Below are 18097 nucleotides of genomic sequence, written 5' to 3'. Positions count from 1 at the left end.
AGCAATACATATAAAGAATGTGTCAAAAAATTTTAATCAAAAAAAGGAAAATATTTATACATATGTACTACATACATTCACGTACGTATATAAAAAATAAATATAAAAACATTGAATTTCGTATAATATATGGTACATAACCTTATATTAACTTTGGACCTTTTATGTAAAATAATATTTTCAATATAATACGTATACGTAAAATTGTATACGTAATTTGTATGCTTATTTATTTTGAGTTTATTAAATTGAATTGCATAGATATATAGAGAATTTGAGGTCTTCAAAGAGAACATTTTCCTTATAAAATGGTCGTGTCATCAAAGAGATAATAATAAATTTATTATTAGTTTTTGAATGATACAAGTTATGTACGTATTATAATTTAAATAAGGTGGATCAAAGGTAAAACGAAAATTAAATAAAATTTTTAGAGCAGTGATTACTTAAATCAAGATGAAATTTTATTATAAATTTCATTAAAAACGATATAAAAAAATTATACATAGTTCGGTAATAATATTACAAAGTATGATATCAAATAGGGTTTACATATGCGATTTTCATCACACAGATTAAATCGTATTATCTTCATTCAGTAATCAATCTCCTCCGCTACAGTATGGAGCTGTCTTGATTAACTTATTGAACTTGTCAGACGCAACCGGCTCACTCTGTGGTGGGTGACAAGACATGTGTGCTTAGTAGAGAATGAGGCAGTTGACGCGTTGGCAAGTAGGCGAGCTTCTGCGGAGTCGCGCCATATACCTTCTGGTGGAGATCGTTGCTCTTACCCGCTGGAGAAGGGCAATACTGGGGGAGTTTGCTCTTATGGCGACGGAGATGTTTTCGCGGGGCCTTAAAAATTTCTTAATTTCATTAGAGCGGTTGAACAAATTTGAAAATCTTATCTTTGTTAATTTACGATTATTTCTGAAAGAAATTTAATACTTGCTATTATTATTTATATAATCGTAAGTTTTTATAACAAAATTTTAAGTGTAAGCAGATGAAGTTTACATAACTCATAAATAATATGTAATTGCAATTTTAAAGGATGGTAGAAGCAACGGATTAAGTTATTATTTTTAATGTTGTTGTCATTATTGTAATTAAAACAGTATAATTTAGTTTGAAGCAATATAAACTCCATAGAGTCTCATTAATTCCCTTTTTTTGTTTTATTTTATATAAATACCTTACGTTGAGCTTATTGAATGTCGAACCGTCATTTGCTAATAATATTATATTTAATAGTGTAAAATTTTTTTAATTATACACTATCAAACAAAATTTCAATATTAACGAAATGCATTATAATTTCAATGAGAAGTATGGAAATAGACACACGGTATGATATCATACTTAAATAATTTCAAAGATGTTTAAGAGACATTATCAGTGTAACTTTGTATATTGTGTTGACTTTGTTTATTTTAATAAGAAATTAATTTAATTTTTAAATTCATTATAATTTTAGAGTTTATCAAAACGAAATAAATAGTGCAACTAATAATTGCTTAGAAGGAGGAATTCCTCAATGAGGATATTGAAATTAAAATGTCCTTGATTACAAAAAAAAATATGACTAGTTCATAAAGACATTGAAAAACTTTTTATTTGCTTAATAATTTTCTTACAAAAGAAAATTGGTCATAAATTTTTTATGTATCAAAAAAAATCGGCGTCTTTTGTTCGATAAACATTTAGAAGAAAAACGAAATATCCATGAATTCCATGCATTCATTTTAGCATTCATTCCAACTACAGTGAATTTCGTCATTTTAATTAAAACAAAAGCGCAATGAAAAATTTTGCAGTTTTAAAACTTTTTATTGGAATTTTTTCATTGAGTTTTGAAAAATTTCTATTAATAGAATCTAAAGTAGAGTTTGTCTCGTCAATTCAGAGTTTATTGAAAAATTTGGATAATCCGGTTCGGATTACGGCAATGATTTGCTGGAACTACAGTTATACTTCATTGTAATATTTTAAAATTTTAAATTGTAATATTAAATATTTTTAGGTACTAGGATTAAATTTACGTCAAGATTTTTAAAATCTAAATATTTTAATGAAGAACGATCGCATCAATTTGCTATCACAGAATCAAGGATTGAAAATTTTCCTCAAGTAATCGAAGAGCATCAACAATTAATTATTGTGGATTTGGATTGCAAAAATACTCAAAAACTTTTGCAGGATGTTAATTTTTCATTGATTTCTATAGAACGTTCAGTAACTGTTTTCAATTTATTTTGTTATAGGTTGGATACAAAATCACCCGTAGATTTAAATGGATTGCTTTGAGTGAGTTTTATGAGTCGGATCATAAAAATTTAAAAGAAATTTTAAATAAATTGCCAATCTTAACAAATAGCGAATTTTATTGTGTTCTGAAAACTCTCAGCAATAAGGAAGAGACTTCTTTAGGTGCGAACAATCGAACTGAGAAGGAATTTGAGTTTTCTATTTTTCAAGGTATGATTTTTACATTAAAATATCAGAGAATTAAAATATGGAGAATAATTTATTGTTATTGCAGTTTATAAGCCTGCACTTGATAAAAGCTTAATTTTTGAAAATTTAGGAATTTTTGCTAACAATATCCTATTTGTTCAACGGAAAGTTAAAGAATTGTCAATAAGAAGAAGAAATTTACAGCAAACAAAGTTAAGAGCCTCTTTAGTAGTAACTAATAATGATACTTTTAAACATTTGGAGGATTATAGGTAATATAAAAAAATTGAGTATTATTGATAATACTCAAATTGATTAAAAGACATTGATTTATTAAAATTTTAGAAATCGGCACATCGATACGATCAGTAAAGTTTGTTATTTTCTTACAAATTATTTATCGGATTTTGTAAATGGAACCTTGGAGTATAAATTTGTGAATTCTTGGGGTTATAAAGATGAAAATACAAGTAAATGGAGTGGAATGATTGGTGATTTAACAGAAAATCGTTCGGATATTGGAGCTTCAGCATTATTTTATACACCAGATCGGATTAAATATATTGATTATATAGCAATGCCCACACCTACAAGATCAAAATTTGTTTTTAGATCTCCAAAATTATCATTTACGGAAAATGTGTACTTGTTACCGTTTGATAGGGTACGTGATGAAATTTTTAATGAAAAATTTTTAAAAATCTTCTTGTTATTTTAGTTTGTCTGGTATTCTCTATTTGGATTGATGGCCGTCACATCAATTGTTCTTTTATCTGTTACTTGGATTGAACGTAAAATAATTATATCTGATAATCAGGTAATAATTACAATTTAAATTAATTAATCTAAGTGATTTAATTATTTTTTTTTTTAGATCGAGAACGACTCGTTTGTATTGAGGCCTTCGCTTTTAGATGTATTTATAGTAGTTTTTGGCGCAAGTTGTCAACAAGGTTCCGCTGTTGCACCGATGACTTTCTCAGCACGATTGGTTATGATGTTAACATTTATTACTCTGATGTTTTTGTATACAAGGTAAGTATATATTATTGAGGAAATTGTTTTTGATTAAAACATAATTAAAAATCGCATTTCAATTGAACGCTTGTGAATTATTGGAATAATAAAATATTTTTAGTTACTCGGCAAACATAGTCGCGCTACTTCAATCTCCATCGAATAGAATAAAAACGCTGGAAGATTTGTTGAATTCAAGATTAAAATTAGCAGCTGATGACACTGTTTTCAATCATTACTATTTTCGGGTAACAACACTTCTATATTTAATAAAATTTTATAAAAGTGAAATTTTCATATTTTTTACATCTAGCATGCTACAGAAGAAACTCGTAAAGCGATATATGAGAAAAAAATTCTTAATCATGATGGCACTGAGAACTTTTTACCAATTGCTGATGGAATTGAAAAAATTCGTAATGGATTATTTGCGTTTCATTTTGAAACAGGAGTAGGATATAAACTCTTAGAAGAATTATTTTTAGAGGATGAAAAATGTGGTTTACAAGAAATTCAATATTTACAAGTTGTTGATCCATGGTATTCTATACAAAAGAATTCATCATATAGAAAACTATTTAAAATTGGGTAACAAATTTTTAATTCTAATTTGTTTTCTAAAATATCTCACTATCAAAAAATTGCTTTTTTTTTTAGTATGATGAGAATAAATGAACATGGACTACAACAACGTGAAAACTTTGCTTTATATACGAGAAAACCAAAGTGTGTCAGTCGTGGTGGTAACTTTATAACAGCTAGTTTAGTTGATACAAAACCTACATTGTTAGTATTGCTGTGGGGTTATTTGATAGCTTTTATAATATTGTTGATTGAACGTATTCTTCATAAGATTCACTCAAAAATTCAAAATTATCACATTGAAAAATTTAATGATTAATAGTTTTAATGAACGGAATTAATTTTACATTTTAGTTGCAATAAAATTTGTATACTTAGTACAACTACACATTTTGGGTTTTTGACACGATTTTTTAAAAACAAATATAGAGAATATCAAATTTAATTTAGTAGTAAACAGTTTTTTTAAACCAAAAATAAAAGTATAATTTTTAAAATATTTTATGGATATTATGGTTTAAATTCTAACTTACTTGTTGTTTAAGTTTTTATTGTTTTTATTCATTCGATGGCCTTAAGAGATCTATTGTACTTGCCAAAAATAGGGTCTTGTTTATATAGCGAATATATAAGAATATATTATTTAAGAGAAACTAATAATATTATTCAAGGGAATGTTGGGATGGCCCTCGTTTAGGTTTTTGGAGGTAAAATTAAAAGAGTAGGTTATTGACTAATATTGTGCTTTGGTTTTAAAAGGAATGGCATAAAACAAAAAAATTTTAATTTCTACGCACATCAAGATTGTACGTTGTTTTAGCATTTGGTCTTCATCAAATTCCATTAGGATATTAAAATAAGAACATCAAAGGATTACTTTTTTTGAATAGACTTAATTTTTTTTCTTTTCAAGTAAAAGCAATTCATTTCTTTTTTTGTACATTATTCTAATAAAACAAAAATTTGAATTTTTCTGAATAAAAAAAAGAAATTACCTTCTACATACTAGTTGTGAGCTATGTGTACTTAGCACTATATTCATAACACAAATGCATGTATATTATGTATAGATTTTTTATATTCATAATAATAATTCCAATTGAAATGCATAATAATAATTGTAAATTACTGCCATAGTAATCTAAATTTAAAATAAAGTGTAATTATAGTAAATGAAGCATCATAAAAAAAAAAAAAACAAATCTTCTGTCGTAAAGCCTTTTAATATGATGGTAATCCAAATTTAATATCAGTAAATTATATTCGTACATATACATAGTTATTAGTTATTTATGGTAAAATAATTAAATCGGCAGGATTTAATGGAAGCTTTATATATTATTGAAATTAAAAAAACCAATTTGTTTTATATCAAAATTATTTTTAAATTTTAACATTTTTTTTATATATGTAATAAGAATTGCTGTTGTTAGTAAGGCATTATAAATTGTAAGTTTAGGTTCTCTATTTGTATTATTGTTAATACAAAAATAAGGTATTCTTCTAAACGAATAGTTAAAAAAAATGTTTTTAAAGGAGTCTGGGGTGCTAACTCTTACTTAAATGTTTTTTAAATGTCATGAAATTCTCGTTTATGTTAATAATCACGTCTTTTATTCAGAATTTTATAATTTAAAAGTTTCAATAAAGCTTTAGAAATACAAATGAATTTTAAATTTAGAAAAACGTGTTAGTTGTTAAGGTTAATTGAAGGTGAAATTATATTTTTAAAAATTTTAGAAGTTGTAAATTCTAATCATTGTTATAGATTTTTTTCCTTAAATTGTTTTTGGAATGTTTTTATATGTTAATTTTTTTTTTCAAATTTGAATACAAATCTCATTAGTTTGTTTTTAATTTATTTTTTGTTTTTAAGGACGAAATGGTATACAGGCTTATGCTAGATTTAATTATACATGGGGAATAATTTAATATTTTGAGATTACGTTAACTGTATTGTACATTAATCATATTAGTGATACTGTACCATAGTATAAGAATCTATTTTGTCACCTTTAAGTAGAAATAAGGCTTTGCCCGAAATATTTTTCCACATTTGTAATGAAATTGAGTAACTTCTCTGATGAAACATTTCAGAACGATGAATTTGAACTGTAAATCTATCCCGACAGTGCCTTTTTTTACGAATGAAATCTCCATAGTCGTTGGGAAGATAAATTAGAAATCATAGATTGGCATCTATGATTTTAGATAAACTTTCTTTAAAAAAATTTTTTAAGTTAAACACACTCATGTAGAATCGAACTGCATTTAACATTAAGATTATTTTGAGAATTAATTTTGATTTCATTTTAATTTTGACTTAAATTTAACTATATAGACTAGCACCCTATACATTTTATAGGCATGTCGTATTGCATATGTACATACGTATATTACAACATTATTTTCAAATTTAAAAGCCAATTCAACAAATTAATATCAAAATGAAATAAAAAATGTTCCTATATTAAGAACGTAACATACAAAATAATAGTCATAAAATTATAGTCACGTATTATATTCAAAAGCTACAAAAAAAAAACTTTGAAGAAAAAATATGGGTACTCATATTAAAAAAATCCTATAGAGCATAAGAAAATGTACAAAATTTTAAAAATTTTATACAATAATGAATTACTTGGAACGAAACAGGACTAAAAAAGAATATGTATTCAATAGAATATGGGGAGCATATCCGAATAATAATGATAGACGGAAAATATGAATAAATAATTGTGACAACGATGATGATTATTATTTCGGTTATGGTTTTCATCATCGAATATTATGTAAGAATATGTTAAAAAAAATTTTTGGATTTTTTTATTTACATTCACAAGAAATCATGAATTTTCTTCATATTTTGATTAAAAAATTTTAATAGTTATGTTGTTTTATAATATTTTATAAATGATTTTTGTAATATACATATAGATTTACAACGTTGGTTTGCAAATATTTGTGATTTTTGAATATCGAAGTGACTTCGGTCTAATGCATACGACTAGTTGTGTGATTTTTGGGTAATATTTCATTTTCAACCCTGATGTTTTTCTGTTTGAAAACATTAGCTGTACTAAAGTCTACACTGGTATTCTTTTTTATTCAATCTCATATATTTTGTTGCACAAGAATTAAAGGGAAATTGCTTCCACAACTTAAATCCAATATTTTCTTGTTTTCTCTTTTTTATTTCGGTTGAATCTTTAACAATTTCTTTTGAGACAAATTGTTAAATCTGCATAACTAATTGAAATTTGACAAGGTTACAAGTTTTAAATATTTTCTTTTTGCTGTAAATATATGGTAATTTTTATTTGTGTGTAAAATTTATGAATAAATGAGGTGGATGGATGTAGATTTCCAAATAAAATAATTTTTGAGGGTATATGAAAATTACCAAATAATAAATTATATTTTAAAATCCATACGTTATGATTTGCTGCATTTTAATTTTCGTACACTCTTACAATAATATACATATATGTCATAGTTTGAAGTAGAGTTTCAAATCGGAACCAAATTCTTAAACAAGTCAAATTTAAATGCAGTATTGATTAAGGATTCTATTATATTATACATTTATGTTAATCAGAATTCGAACGCGAGCCGAAAGAAAAAGTTAATTTTTTAGAGGCTATTCTTGCTCAAGCATTAAACTTCTTCGTGTCGATATCAAGAAGGTGTACTTGTTGTGATATGTCTTGCTTCGTATCAATATTTGAGATTTAAATTGAATGCTATGTGAAATTGTTAACTATGGGGAAAAAAAACTTAAACCGCAATTCCAACTGACCTGAATTCGAACCTTAACATAATAAGTTTTAATAATTGAATAAGTACATAGTTTCACTGGTTCCAAAACTATTAGTACCGGTTCAAAACTATTGTTAAAGGATATTTCTTTGAAAAGGATAATATTTTTAATTTCTGTATTTTAATCATTAATCGTGAAGTTCAACTGCTATTGATTTGTTTTTCACATATACATATGTAACTATACATAAATAATGTTGATTTACAAAAATACTATCCATTCACATTTTTATGTACATGAAGATTTATTTCATCTATATATTTTTTTTTTTTAGTGTAGTTCAACAATATTTGAAAGGGATATCAAAAAACTTTATAACCATAAAATTTATCAATTTTAATCATTACGAATTGTCATCATTGATGAAAATACAAAAGTGATGGATATAAAAAAAAAAAGCCGAACAATACCATGAAACTTGTTAAATATTTATTTCGAATTTACAACAATTTCCAATTGAATATTGAGACATAAAATCAGAATAGAATATAAAAAGTTTAACCGTACTCTATATAAAAGAAATTATAAATGCATGAAGGACCTTTGTTGTAATAAAAAGCAAAACAAGTGTTGAAAACGAATGAACAACAATAGCAAAGAGTGTTTCACATGATGGCATACATATGAATGTATGTGAATGTAATGTATTACTTGTTTGAGGTATGTATATTATAATATGTATGTATATTATAATAACATTAGCAATACAAATCAATTCATTTACTTTTTCATAACTAAAATGAAATGTACAAATTGTATGAAATTATATGTACATATATATACATGTATGTATATATATATGAAAATGCAAGTATGTCTAATATTCCATTTTTTTTTTTAGTGTTATCCTATTATTTTGTCGAATAGGAGTATAGTTTGCCGTGTTGAAATTTGAAATAAAGTTTAAGTTCTACCCGTGCGATAAAGGATGAAGTTCCGAGAGAAGACGAAATTTTCAGTCTTTGCTAGCTAGGCAGAATCTAAGTATGATCGGAGATCAATTGTTTCTACCTACTTGCAGAGTCATGCTTTAAAGATCTTCGCGGAAGTCTTGACCGTTTCTTTTAAAATTTCGTTTTACGATAAGTTGATATGAAATAACTATAATGTTTCTTTTTGAATAATATAACAATATGATTTCTCTGAGGCTTGAGGTTTACAGAAGAACTTTTGCAATGTTTATTTTAGGCTTTTTCAAAATAGTTTATTCGGCATTATGTACAACAACGTTAGATGACCATCGATCAGGATATAAAAGTTTATTTCGGACCTGAATACTCTGCATGTCGTAATTTTTTGGACCTCTCCCGATTGCTATTTTCGTATATTTTCAGTTTTACAACAATTTAAAATTATGTGTGCAATATTTTATTACAAACAGCAACACTTTTTTTACATTATTATATGAAAGAAATATAATTTTTCTCTTTGTTATTAATACACCTATGAACATACATATATAAACTATTCAAATATACAAAAAATATAAATTACAAAAATTGTATATATCGATTTCGAGATCACTATTATTATTTGAATTAACATCAAAAGCCCAGACCTAATAAAAAAAATAACATATAAAATAAAAATTAAAAAAAAAATTATTCTATTCATATAGAAATTTTAAAACAATCAACCCCTAACCTCTGAAATCGATTCATTTTTTTTGTATGTACAAATACGATTTTAAATAGATGATACTTTTTTTTATATATATTTTGTTATAATATGGCATATGCTCCCTTTACAATAATTATGTCAAAGTTTGAAATTAAACTTTCAGTAACTGTTCTATTCTAGAAATATTTTTCATAGATATATACATATCTTTTTTTAGTGTATTACTTACATGATAACATGCAAATATTTTTATTTTATAAGATACAGTGCCAACATAAAGTATTTTTATACTTGCAGAAATTGCAGGAGAATGAAGTTGAGACATTAAGGAGGACGAAGTTGAGTTTTGCGATTATAATATTATAATAACTATATCAACTTACGTGAACAGCTTTGAGCTGACTCTATTTATGGTGTTATAAAGTTCTTGGAGTGCAACTGCCCTGAACAAATATACAATACATATTAAAATGCTCCTGTGCTCATTCCTCTGATAATCTATAACTTGTAAATTTTCGATGTGTTCTTTATTCGAATCGATCAATTTAATTGTTTGTAGCACCAAATTAAAGGAGGTAAAATGAGCTATATATTTAAATTAGTAACGGGAATTGCTTCAAGAAAAAATTTACAAATTTTTAAGAAGAGCAACTTTTTGTTCTGCAAATCGTAATATCTTGAAATTTCATTGCTTACTGTTTAATTTTATAATGAAAAATAATATTTAACAAATACGACAAACAGGCAAACAAATGTATGCATGTGTTATACTATAACTGTGTAGACATAGGTACAAACATATATTATATGTATGCTTATCTACTACTTTTGATTGTTGTTATATTATATAATACTGTTACTATTGTCACAATAAAAGTTATTTTTCATTTCTCAATATGTCATAAATATACAAAGAATATTGTTGGAATTTATAACAAGCCATAAGCATAAATATATTTGTATATTGCCTATATGTAATCAATAGTTTTTAATATTTTCAATGTTTTGTCCTTTTTTTTTATATGTACGGTACATGTACTACACTATTTTATAGAATATAGGTTATAATGATGTATATTTCACGTATGTAGATATATGTGAAATTCTATCTGAATGTAGAAAGGAGTAGATATGAATAATAATGTTATTTAGTAAAATAGAACACATATATTAGAACACATAGATAGAAAATATAAAATTATTTGATTTTTATAATTTTCATTATATTGAATTTTGATTTTGTCGCATTCATTTACAATGGAGGGAAAACTTGGAAAAAAATAGCGGTATTAAAATAAACAAAATTTCCAAGTTTTTATTTTATTCTGAAATAATTTAAAATGCATGTAACTTTTACTATTCATGAATTTGAATTGGATTACATACAATACAATATCGGTTTTAAAATATATAGTCAAAAAGGATTCAATTTTTAAATATATAGGAGCCCCAATATATGTTTTCGTTTAAGAGTGGTATGTTCGAACTTTATTCAAAAGTTGTTTGTTTTTTCTAATCCAATTTTAATCCGAATGCTTTGTAAAATGCTTTATAAAGCAAATGTAATTTAGATACAAGACATTCTGGAACAAAATTTTATTTAAATTAAAACGAAGTTTTGTTTGCGCATTTAAAACTTTGAAGTTTTCAAAACAGTTTCGTATACTATTGTACGTAACGGAAGTAGGTCTCGAACCGCGAACGCCGAAGTAGGATTCCATTCTGTGTTTGAAATGCTCGCACAACTAAAGTTAGTTCTTTAATTTTAAGAAAAAATATTTTTAAAATATGCCTGTTTTTATATGGAAAAGCGTTCAAACTCAAAAACATGTCTGTCTGGAAAGCATTTTATTCGGAAAATCGTTAAAATTTGAAAACATGTCTGTCTGGAGTGAACTTTCTTTTTATTTTAAGAATTTTTAAATTTAAAAATTTGTCTATTATTCTGAGTTTTTAACAGCCTATTTTTATCCTTTTGTTAACGTTGATATGTAATTAAGCTAAATGAAAAAATCGAAAAATGATTGTATGTACTAAATTTTCGATTTTAACCAAACGATAAAAAAAACAAAAAATGGGAGACAAATTTGAATATTGCTTTAAGTCACGACATTTTTGAAGTTTTCAGCAAAGGGAAACAGAAATTATTTGAAATCATTTACATACCTGCATGTTTACCTGCATAGGTACTTCATTTTCAGATATGATTAGATGTAGTGCATGTAGTAGCACAACTGTATCTGATCTTACAATCATATATGTATGCTTTTAATATAATATTTTAATACACACCGCTAACAAAAAAAAACTTATGTTTTAGGTTAAACACGGCAAAAGCAATAAAAATAGAATAAAAAGAAAACCAAAAACCTAGGTAAAGTGATTTTTTATAATGATTTTTTTTATATTTGTTTATTTTTCAATTTATTCATTTTATTCAAAAAAAAAGAAAAAAAGAAAGGAAAAAGGAATGCCTACAATCAAATCTAGTGGCAGCGATGCAGTTAATGAACTCTGAGGCTTTTGTCTTTATCATACGAGTAGTTATAAACATTTTAATAACGTACACATATGCATTATACATTTGTGTGTGAGAACACAAAGAATAGGAAAAAGGGGTAATATATAGGAAATATTATTTAAAGCACTTTTAGTTACCAACTTCCGATTATTAGACACAAGCTTCATCGATATCTATTGTATATGTTGAAGAAAAAAGTTTCGAGACTGATATTATTCAATTTTTGCAACAAAAGAAAAACAAAAAAAAAGCATGTAAGAGAAATGGAAAAAAAATTTAAATAAATGCATTTTAATAACATAAAAATTTTTTACAGGATGTTCCGGTTGTAAAACATAAATATAATGTTAGAAATTATTATTAAAGTTAACAGACATAAAAACATTTTTATTATGAGAGCGAAAAATATGAGCATTGAAATAATAATAAAAATTTATGAGCGAAGTGTAATGAACTTGTCGAATGTCGGATCAACAAATAAAAAACATGGCAAAGGGAATAAAAATAAGAAAAAAATGTTAAATGTAAGTAAAAGTTCAACTGCAAAACAAAGTGAAATTTTAATAATTTTCTTTTTTTTAATTTTTAGGTTTCCTTCAAGTTTTTAGTACAATAACTGTATGTAGATACATCATATGCAATATAATTATATGTAGACACGACATACAGATGGGTTGACATGTGCTTTGCGATTGTGAGTATCCGACTTTGTTGTAAACCAGGCGAATCTTTGAGGATTTAGACAAGTGTTGGGAATTCATTAAATTTTTTGAAAAAGTTGGGTTGTTTTAGGAAAGCTGAATTTGATTTGTTGATTATATTGCGAAGGTTATCAATAAGCTCCTGTTGGGGTAGTGCTAGGAAATCATAGTGGAGGTGTTGTCCTCTTTATTATTAGTTATAAATTTAATATTTTATAGAATAATTAAGGAATTATTGTAGATAAATTAATGTAAACACGAAATTTTGAAATTAATTTTTTGTATGATAATTTGAAATTTAATCTTATAATACACATCCTTCCGTATATTTATGGAATTTTATCAACAAAGCAAGGATAAAAATTGACATTTAATCATAACTATCCATAAAATTTTTATATGTAGATAAATATGTACATAAATTTCAATTTTATCATTAATTTATAAACAAAAAAAATATTCATTGAGGATAACCAGCCATTTCCGATAGTTTTTCATTTAGAATTATATATGAAGCTTTTTAATAATGTTAATTATGTTTACGTTCATAAAAAATTTTTAATTTAGAGTTAATAAAATGTGATATTGAAAATTATTTTTAATATTTACATTAATATATATAAAAATTAACTATGCACGCAAGAGTTTTATCTTTTTTGTTTGTAAAAAATTGAAGCTTCGCTATTAAAACTTTTATAGGAATCGAACATTGAATACTCAAGTTTTAGAACATTAAACTTAAATTCATATTTAATATTTTAGGTAGTATCTAAAACATTGCTTATAAGTTTCAAGCTGCATGAAGGTCTATATTGTTAATCGTGCATAATCCAAGAGCATGCAATAACCACAGTGTGATTTCTTTATACGTGCTTACTTTTTTCGTGTTTCTTATACAATACATATATATATATATATATATATATATTTTATTTAACACTTTAAAAAGAAATTTCGATTGATTTATTTACTATACTAATAAGACTCTGTTAAGTTTCATTGTTGAAATTCTTATTTCTCTATATGAGTTAAAGAATTTTTCGATTGTTCTTTCCTTCATCCTTTCGCAAGGATGTGAATATTAGCTATTAATATACCAATTTTATTCTTTACTTTTATTTGTATATAAATGTTATTTATATTGCATACAAGTATAGCTATAATTTTATTCATAAATTGTTATTTTGTTGCATGAAACAACTTTTCAATCTGATAAAATTTTATAAAACGAATATCACATGCAATTCAGTTATATGGATACAAGCAAATATGTTCAAGTACACACACATACATAACATATATTTATATTTTTTGAATTACATATTTGAAATAAAAAAAAAATATTTACTGTTTATGATCATATCGAATTGAATTGAACCGGCTATTAAATTTTATTGATATTTTATATTATCACGATTATTTTATTGTAACTTCTTTACACCTTGCTATAATTCAAAATGAATTATGAATAGAGCTGAGGTGTTTATAAAAAAATTTATTCCGAATATTAAGTGATTTTAATATAAAGAATTTTTAGCTTTTGCTTTTTATTTAATACTCTGTTAAATAAAGTTAAATGTGAGGCGATATCATGTAATATACATAGTAAAAAAGAAATTTATGTATTTATTAAATGAAAATAATTAAATTGTGAATGGGTAATTATTTAATAATATATGGTGTTGGGAATTATTACAGAATATGAAAATAAAGAAGTTGAAATAGGAATATTGAATAAATATTTGTAGAGTTTTATTGTAAACGCTACATAGGATTTAAATTTTATTTAATTACAAATTTAATATCGGTTTACAAATTGTAGGCTATGAAAAGGAAATTATTTTTTAATAAGTGAAAATAAAAGTTTATTTTTTATGTTTGTAATTAAAATATCTGTCGCCTTTTAATAACACAACATGAATAATTGTTAAATATTAAAATTTGTTGTTTACTACTGGTTATAATTCTTAAATACCGATTTGGTAATTATATTAAAAAAGCGGAAAGAAAATTATCAATAATTAAATTGAAAATGTTCGTTCTAGCGCATTACATAACTATTAATTAAAATAAATAGCTTCCCATACTCATTATGAAATAAATGATTGGGAATGCGGCAAAATTATAGATTAAATATCAATATGCCGTATAGAGGTTGGGCTACTTGTATCGCATCTGATTAGTTTTTTCTCTCTCTTACGAGGCCCTAAATCCTATCAAAATCCCAAAATATCCGATCCCGAAACTTCATTTGCTATTAGAAATTTTTGTAAAAATCTTGTAGATTTTTAATGTTTACTAATATATTTATAAAATTTGCATACTTTTAGGGACATGAACTTTAAAAGAATTGGATATAAGTAGCAGTTCGTGTGGAAATAAGAAGCTAAACAAGAACATAAAGCAATTTGAAAATCTTAAAAATCTTAAAACTTTTACATATTTTTATAAGCTCATATAATATATCTGGGCCGATTATTTAAATTCTGCTTTATTTATTTTTTTGCCGTTTTTGAAACTAATTTTTTTTAATATAATGTAAAAATTCCATTAATATGGTTTTTTATATTATATTTTTTTATAGTGTTAAGTAATTACAGTAATTGAACACATTAAAATAAATTTATTTAATATTATGTAAATTTTAAAATTTTGTATTTTGAAATCAAATTTTTGTAATTTTACTAATAGATAGAATTTTAATATTACCAAAATTTTATGTATTGGGAAATTAAATTAAAGTCAATTTAATATTTTTAATTCCTTATATTAAAAATTATTAAAATAACTCAGTCATTTCAAATTAAATGATTTAATTTAAATGAAATAAATTTTGAGTTATTTTTAGTCAATAATATATGTTGAACCATATGATAATTGTTTCTATTTTTTTCACCTTAATTATATTGTAATCATAGTTAATTATTATCTGAAATTGTTGAAAATTTGTTAAAATGTAATTACAAAAATTTGAGATTATTAGAATAATTGACAAATAGATTGTTGGTATTTTGTGATTAATTATTATAATTATCCAATTGTAAATTGTAAGACAAAAAAGAATTCGAAAATGCAATATAGTGCATTTCAAAAATTCATAATAATTAAAATTTTAATAGTTCAATTCAATTTATCATTAAATTAACATATTGGATTTTTTTTTATATATTATGTATGAATTACGAACATAAATGCTTTGGTTAAAATGCTAGCCTTCGTACTATAAATTAAGAATTTTTGTTGCTTAAAGCGAATTTAATTGGGTTAATAAAATTATTTTGATCGAAATGAAAATATTGAATTTTCAAAATTTTAGTAATTTTGTTTTTTTCTTTTTGCATGACACAGTCATATCCATATTGGCATTCAACCATTAATAATAATTTTGATGCACGTGATTTGAAATTTTTTCATATTTATTTTGACTTGTTGCTGTCATTTTATTTTTATTATTAAATTTTTTCTACAATTCGCGTGTAGGTATTTAAAATTCATAATAAATTGTAGCAAAAAAAATTTCTGAAATGAAATTAAAAAAACAAAAGTTGAAATTTTCTTTCGGAAAATTCATTTTTTAGATTTTTTATGTATTTAAGCCACAGAACATTGAAATAAAGAAATTATTATTGACAGAAATATGTAAATTATTAAATGAGAAAATTATTATTGACAGCCATTTTAAAAAGCATTTTCAATTATAATCATTTTGAAATTATCGTTTTGGTAATTTATTAATTCAATATTCTCAGATATTTTCCTTAGCAAATTGTTAATTTTAAAAATGTTTTTAATAAAATAAATGGTTTTTTTTTGTACCAAAAATGCAGAAGGTCTAATATTTTATTTGAATATGCTTTATGTTTATTACACTTCGGAAAAATTTTAATATTAAATATTTTATTTTAAATTAATAACAATTTTATATTTAATTGTAAAAATGATAAAATGTATACATGTATGTGTTATACACATCTGGAAAAATGTATTTTTAACATAACATATATTATTATTATGTGCTAGTGTGTATAATATTATTTTTAAGGATGAATTAAAGAAAAAGGAATTCTTTATCTTGAATAAAAGAAAAGGAAAAAAAAGAAAAACATGCGCAGTAAAGTAATAGAAGAAACCACGTGCTTGTTTTGGAGGATGTCCTTTGTAAATTTATAAAAAGAAAAGCAAAAAAGAAATTATCGAATATTGTCTTGAAATAAATAATGTAATTTTTTTTTCTTTGTTTGATCCGATAATTTTTTTTAATTTAGTAAAATGTTTTGGGTTTCATTGATTTCAAAATTCAATTTATAATCAAACAAGTTATGAATGGTTAACAATTATTTTATTTAAAAGTTATTTAATACAATTATATGATTTTTGAAATTCGAAATAAATTATATGACAAACATGAATTGACATGCATTATATCCATTATATAATACCATTAAGAATATCTTATATAATAAAATTGTATAAATATAGGAAATTAAAAATTATACCGCAACAATTATAAATGAGACGAAAAAAAAAAATAAAATTGAATTTAACCTTTTATTACAGGATAGTCTCGTATTTGGCTAAATTTATTTTAATTAATTTTTATTTGTATTCGTTAGTAATTTTAAAAATTGTATGCTATAACAATCGTAATCTTAATTTCAATCCTACGCTGCAATACGGTAGATGTAGCTTAAAACAGATTTTACATTTTGAAAAATGTTTTTTCGGTGATTTGGAACTAGTTTGTGTCAGAAAAGGTTAATTTTGAATATTAAAACAAGGTATTTCTTAATTTCAGAAATTTACATGAGATTTTTAGTTTTTTTTTCATTTTAAGTCAAAATTTTTTTTCATATTATTTATTAGAATATTATTATTTTGTGTGTTTTTTAACATCTTTAAGCAATTAAATATATTATAAAAGAAACAAATACAATTATTATATACATATATTCACACATATATATACATACATATAAACATGCTTTTATATATCATTTAAAATTTTAGTCAAATGAAACAATTGTTTATAGCCATGAAATTTATTACCATGAAATTGCCTCATGAAATCTATTCAGACAATATTGTGCTGTAAATAATCTGGTATCTTTTGAATTTTAACAAAATTCCTAAAAATATACCTACATACATAGTTTATACTAAATGTTTTAATTGTTATATCTAATTATTTTCTTAATATTATGTATAAGTTGTATATTTCTTGAGGAGTGCAAGTTGTACTTGTATCGTCTATATAATGTGTATGAACAAAAAGAATATGATTTTAAAATTATTTTATAATTGATACAAATAAATTTATAAATCTAATATGATTGTATACATGAATGTGTATATTATATTATTTGAGACCTTAAGGTG

At 24.2% G+C, this 18097-nt stretch overlaps 1 protein-coding gene across 1 annotated transcript; it reads left to right on the top strand.

Moving 5' to 3' along the window:
• The first annotated feature begins 1804 nt into the window (after positions 1 to 1804).
• Positions 1805 to 4422, top strand: LOC129616469 (ionotropic receptor 75a-like). Its single transcript, XM_055532111.1, has 12 exons — positions 1805 to 1849; positions 1883 to 1970; positions 2027 to 2205; positions 2268 to 2481; positions 2537 to 2732; positions 2806 to 3124; positions 3179 to 3277; positions 3335 to 3495; positions 3599 to 3725; positions 3791 to 4065; positions 4135 to 4354; positions 4414 to 4422. The coding sequence occupies exons 1-12, from the start codon at positions 1805 to 1807 to the stop codon at positions 4420 to 4422; spliced, it is 1932 nt and encodes a 643-aa protein (XP_055388086.1).
• Positions 4423 to 18097: the final 13675 nt, after the last annotated feature.

This window comes from Condylostylus longicornis, unplaced genomic scaffold (assembly GCF_029603195.1).
Source record: "Condylostylus longicornis isolate FDR11 unplaced genomic scaffold, ASM2960319v2 ptg000005l, whole genome shotgun sequence".
NCBI lineage: Eukaryota > Metazoa > Arthropoda > Insecta > Diptera > Dolichopodidae > Condylostylus > Condylostylus longicornis.
This window is presented reverse-complemented; position numbering and strand designations above follow the sequence as displayed.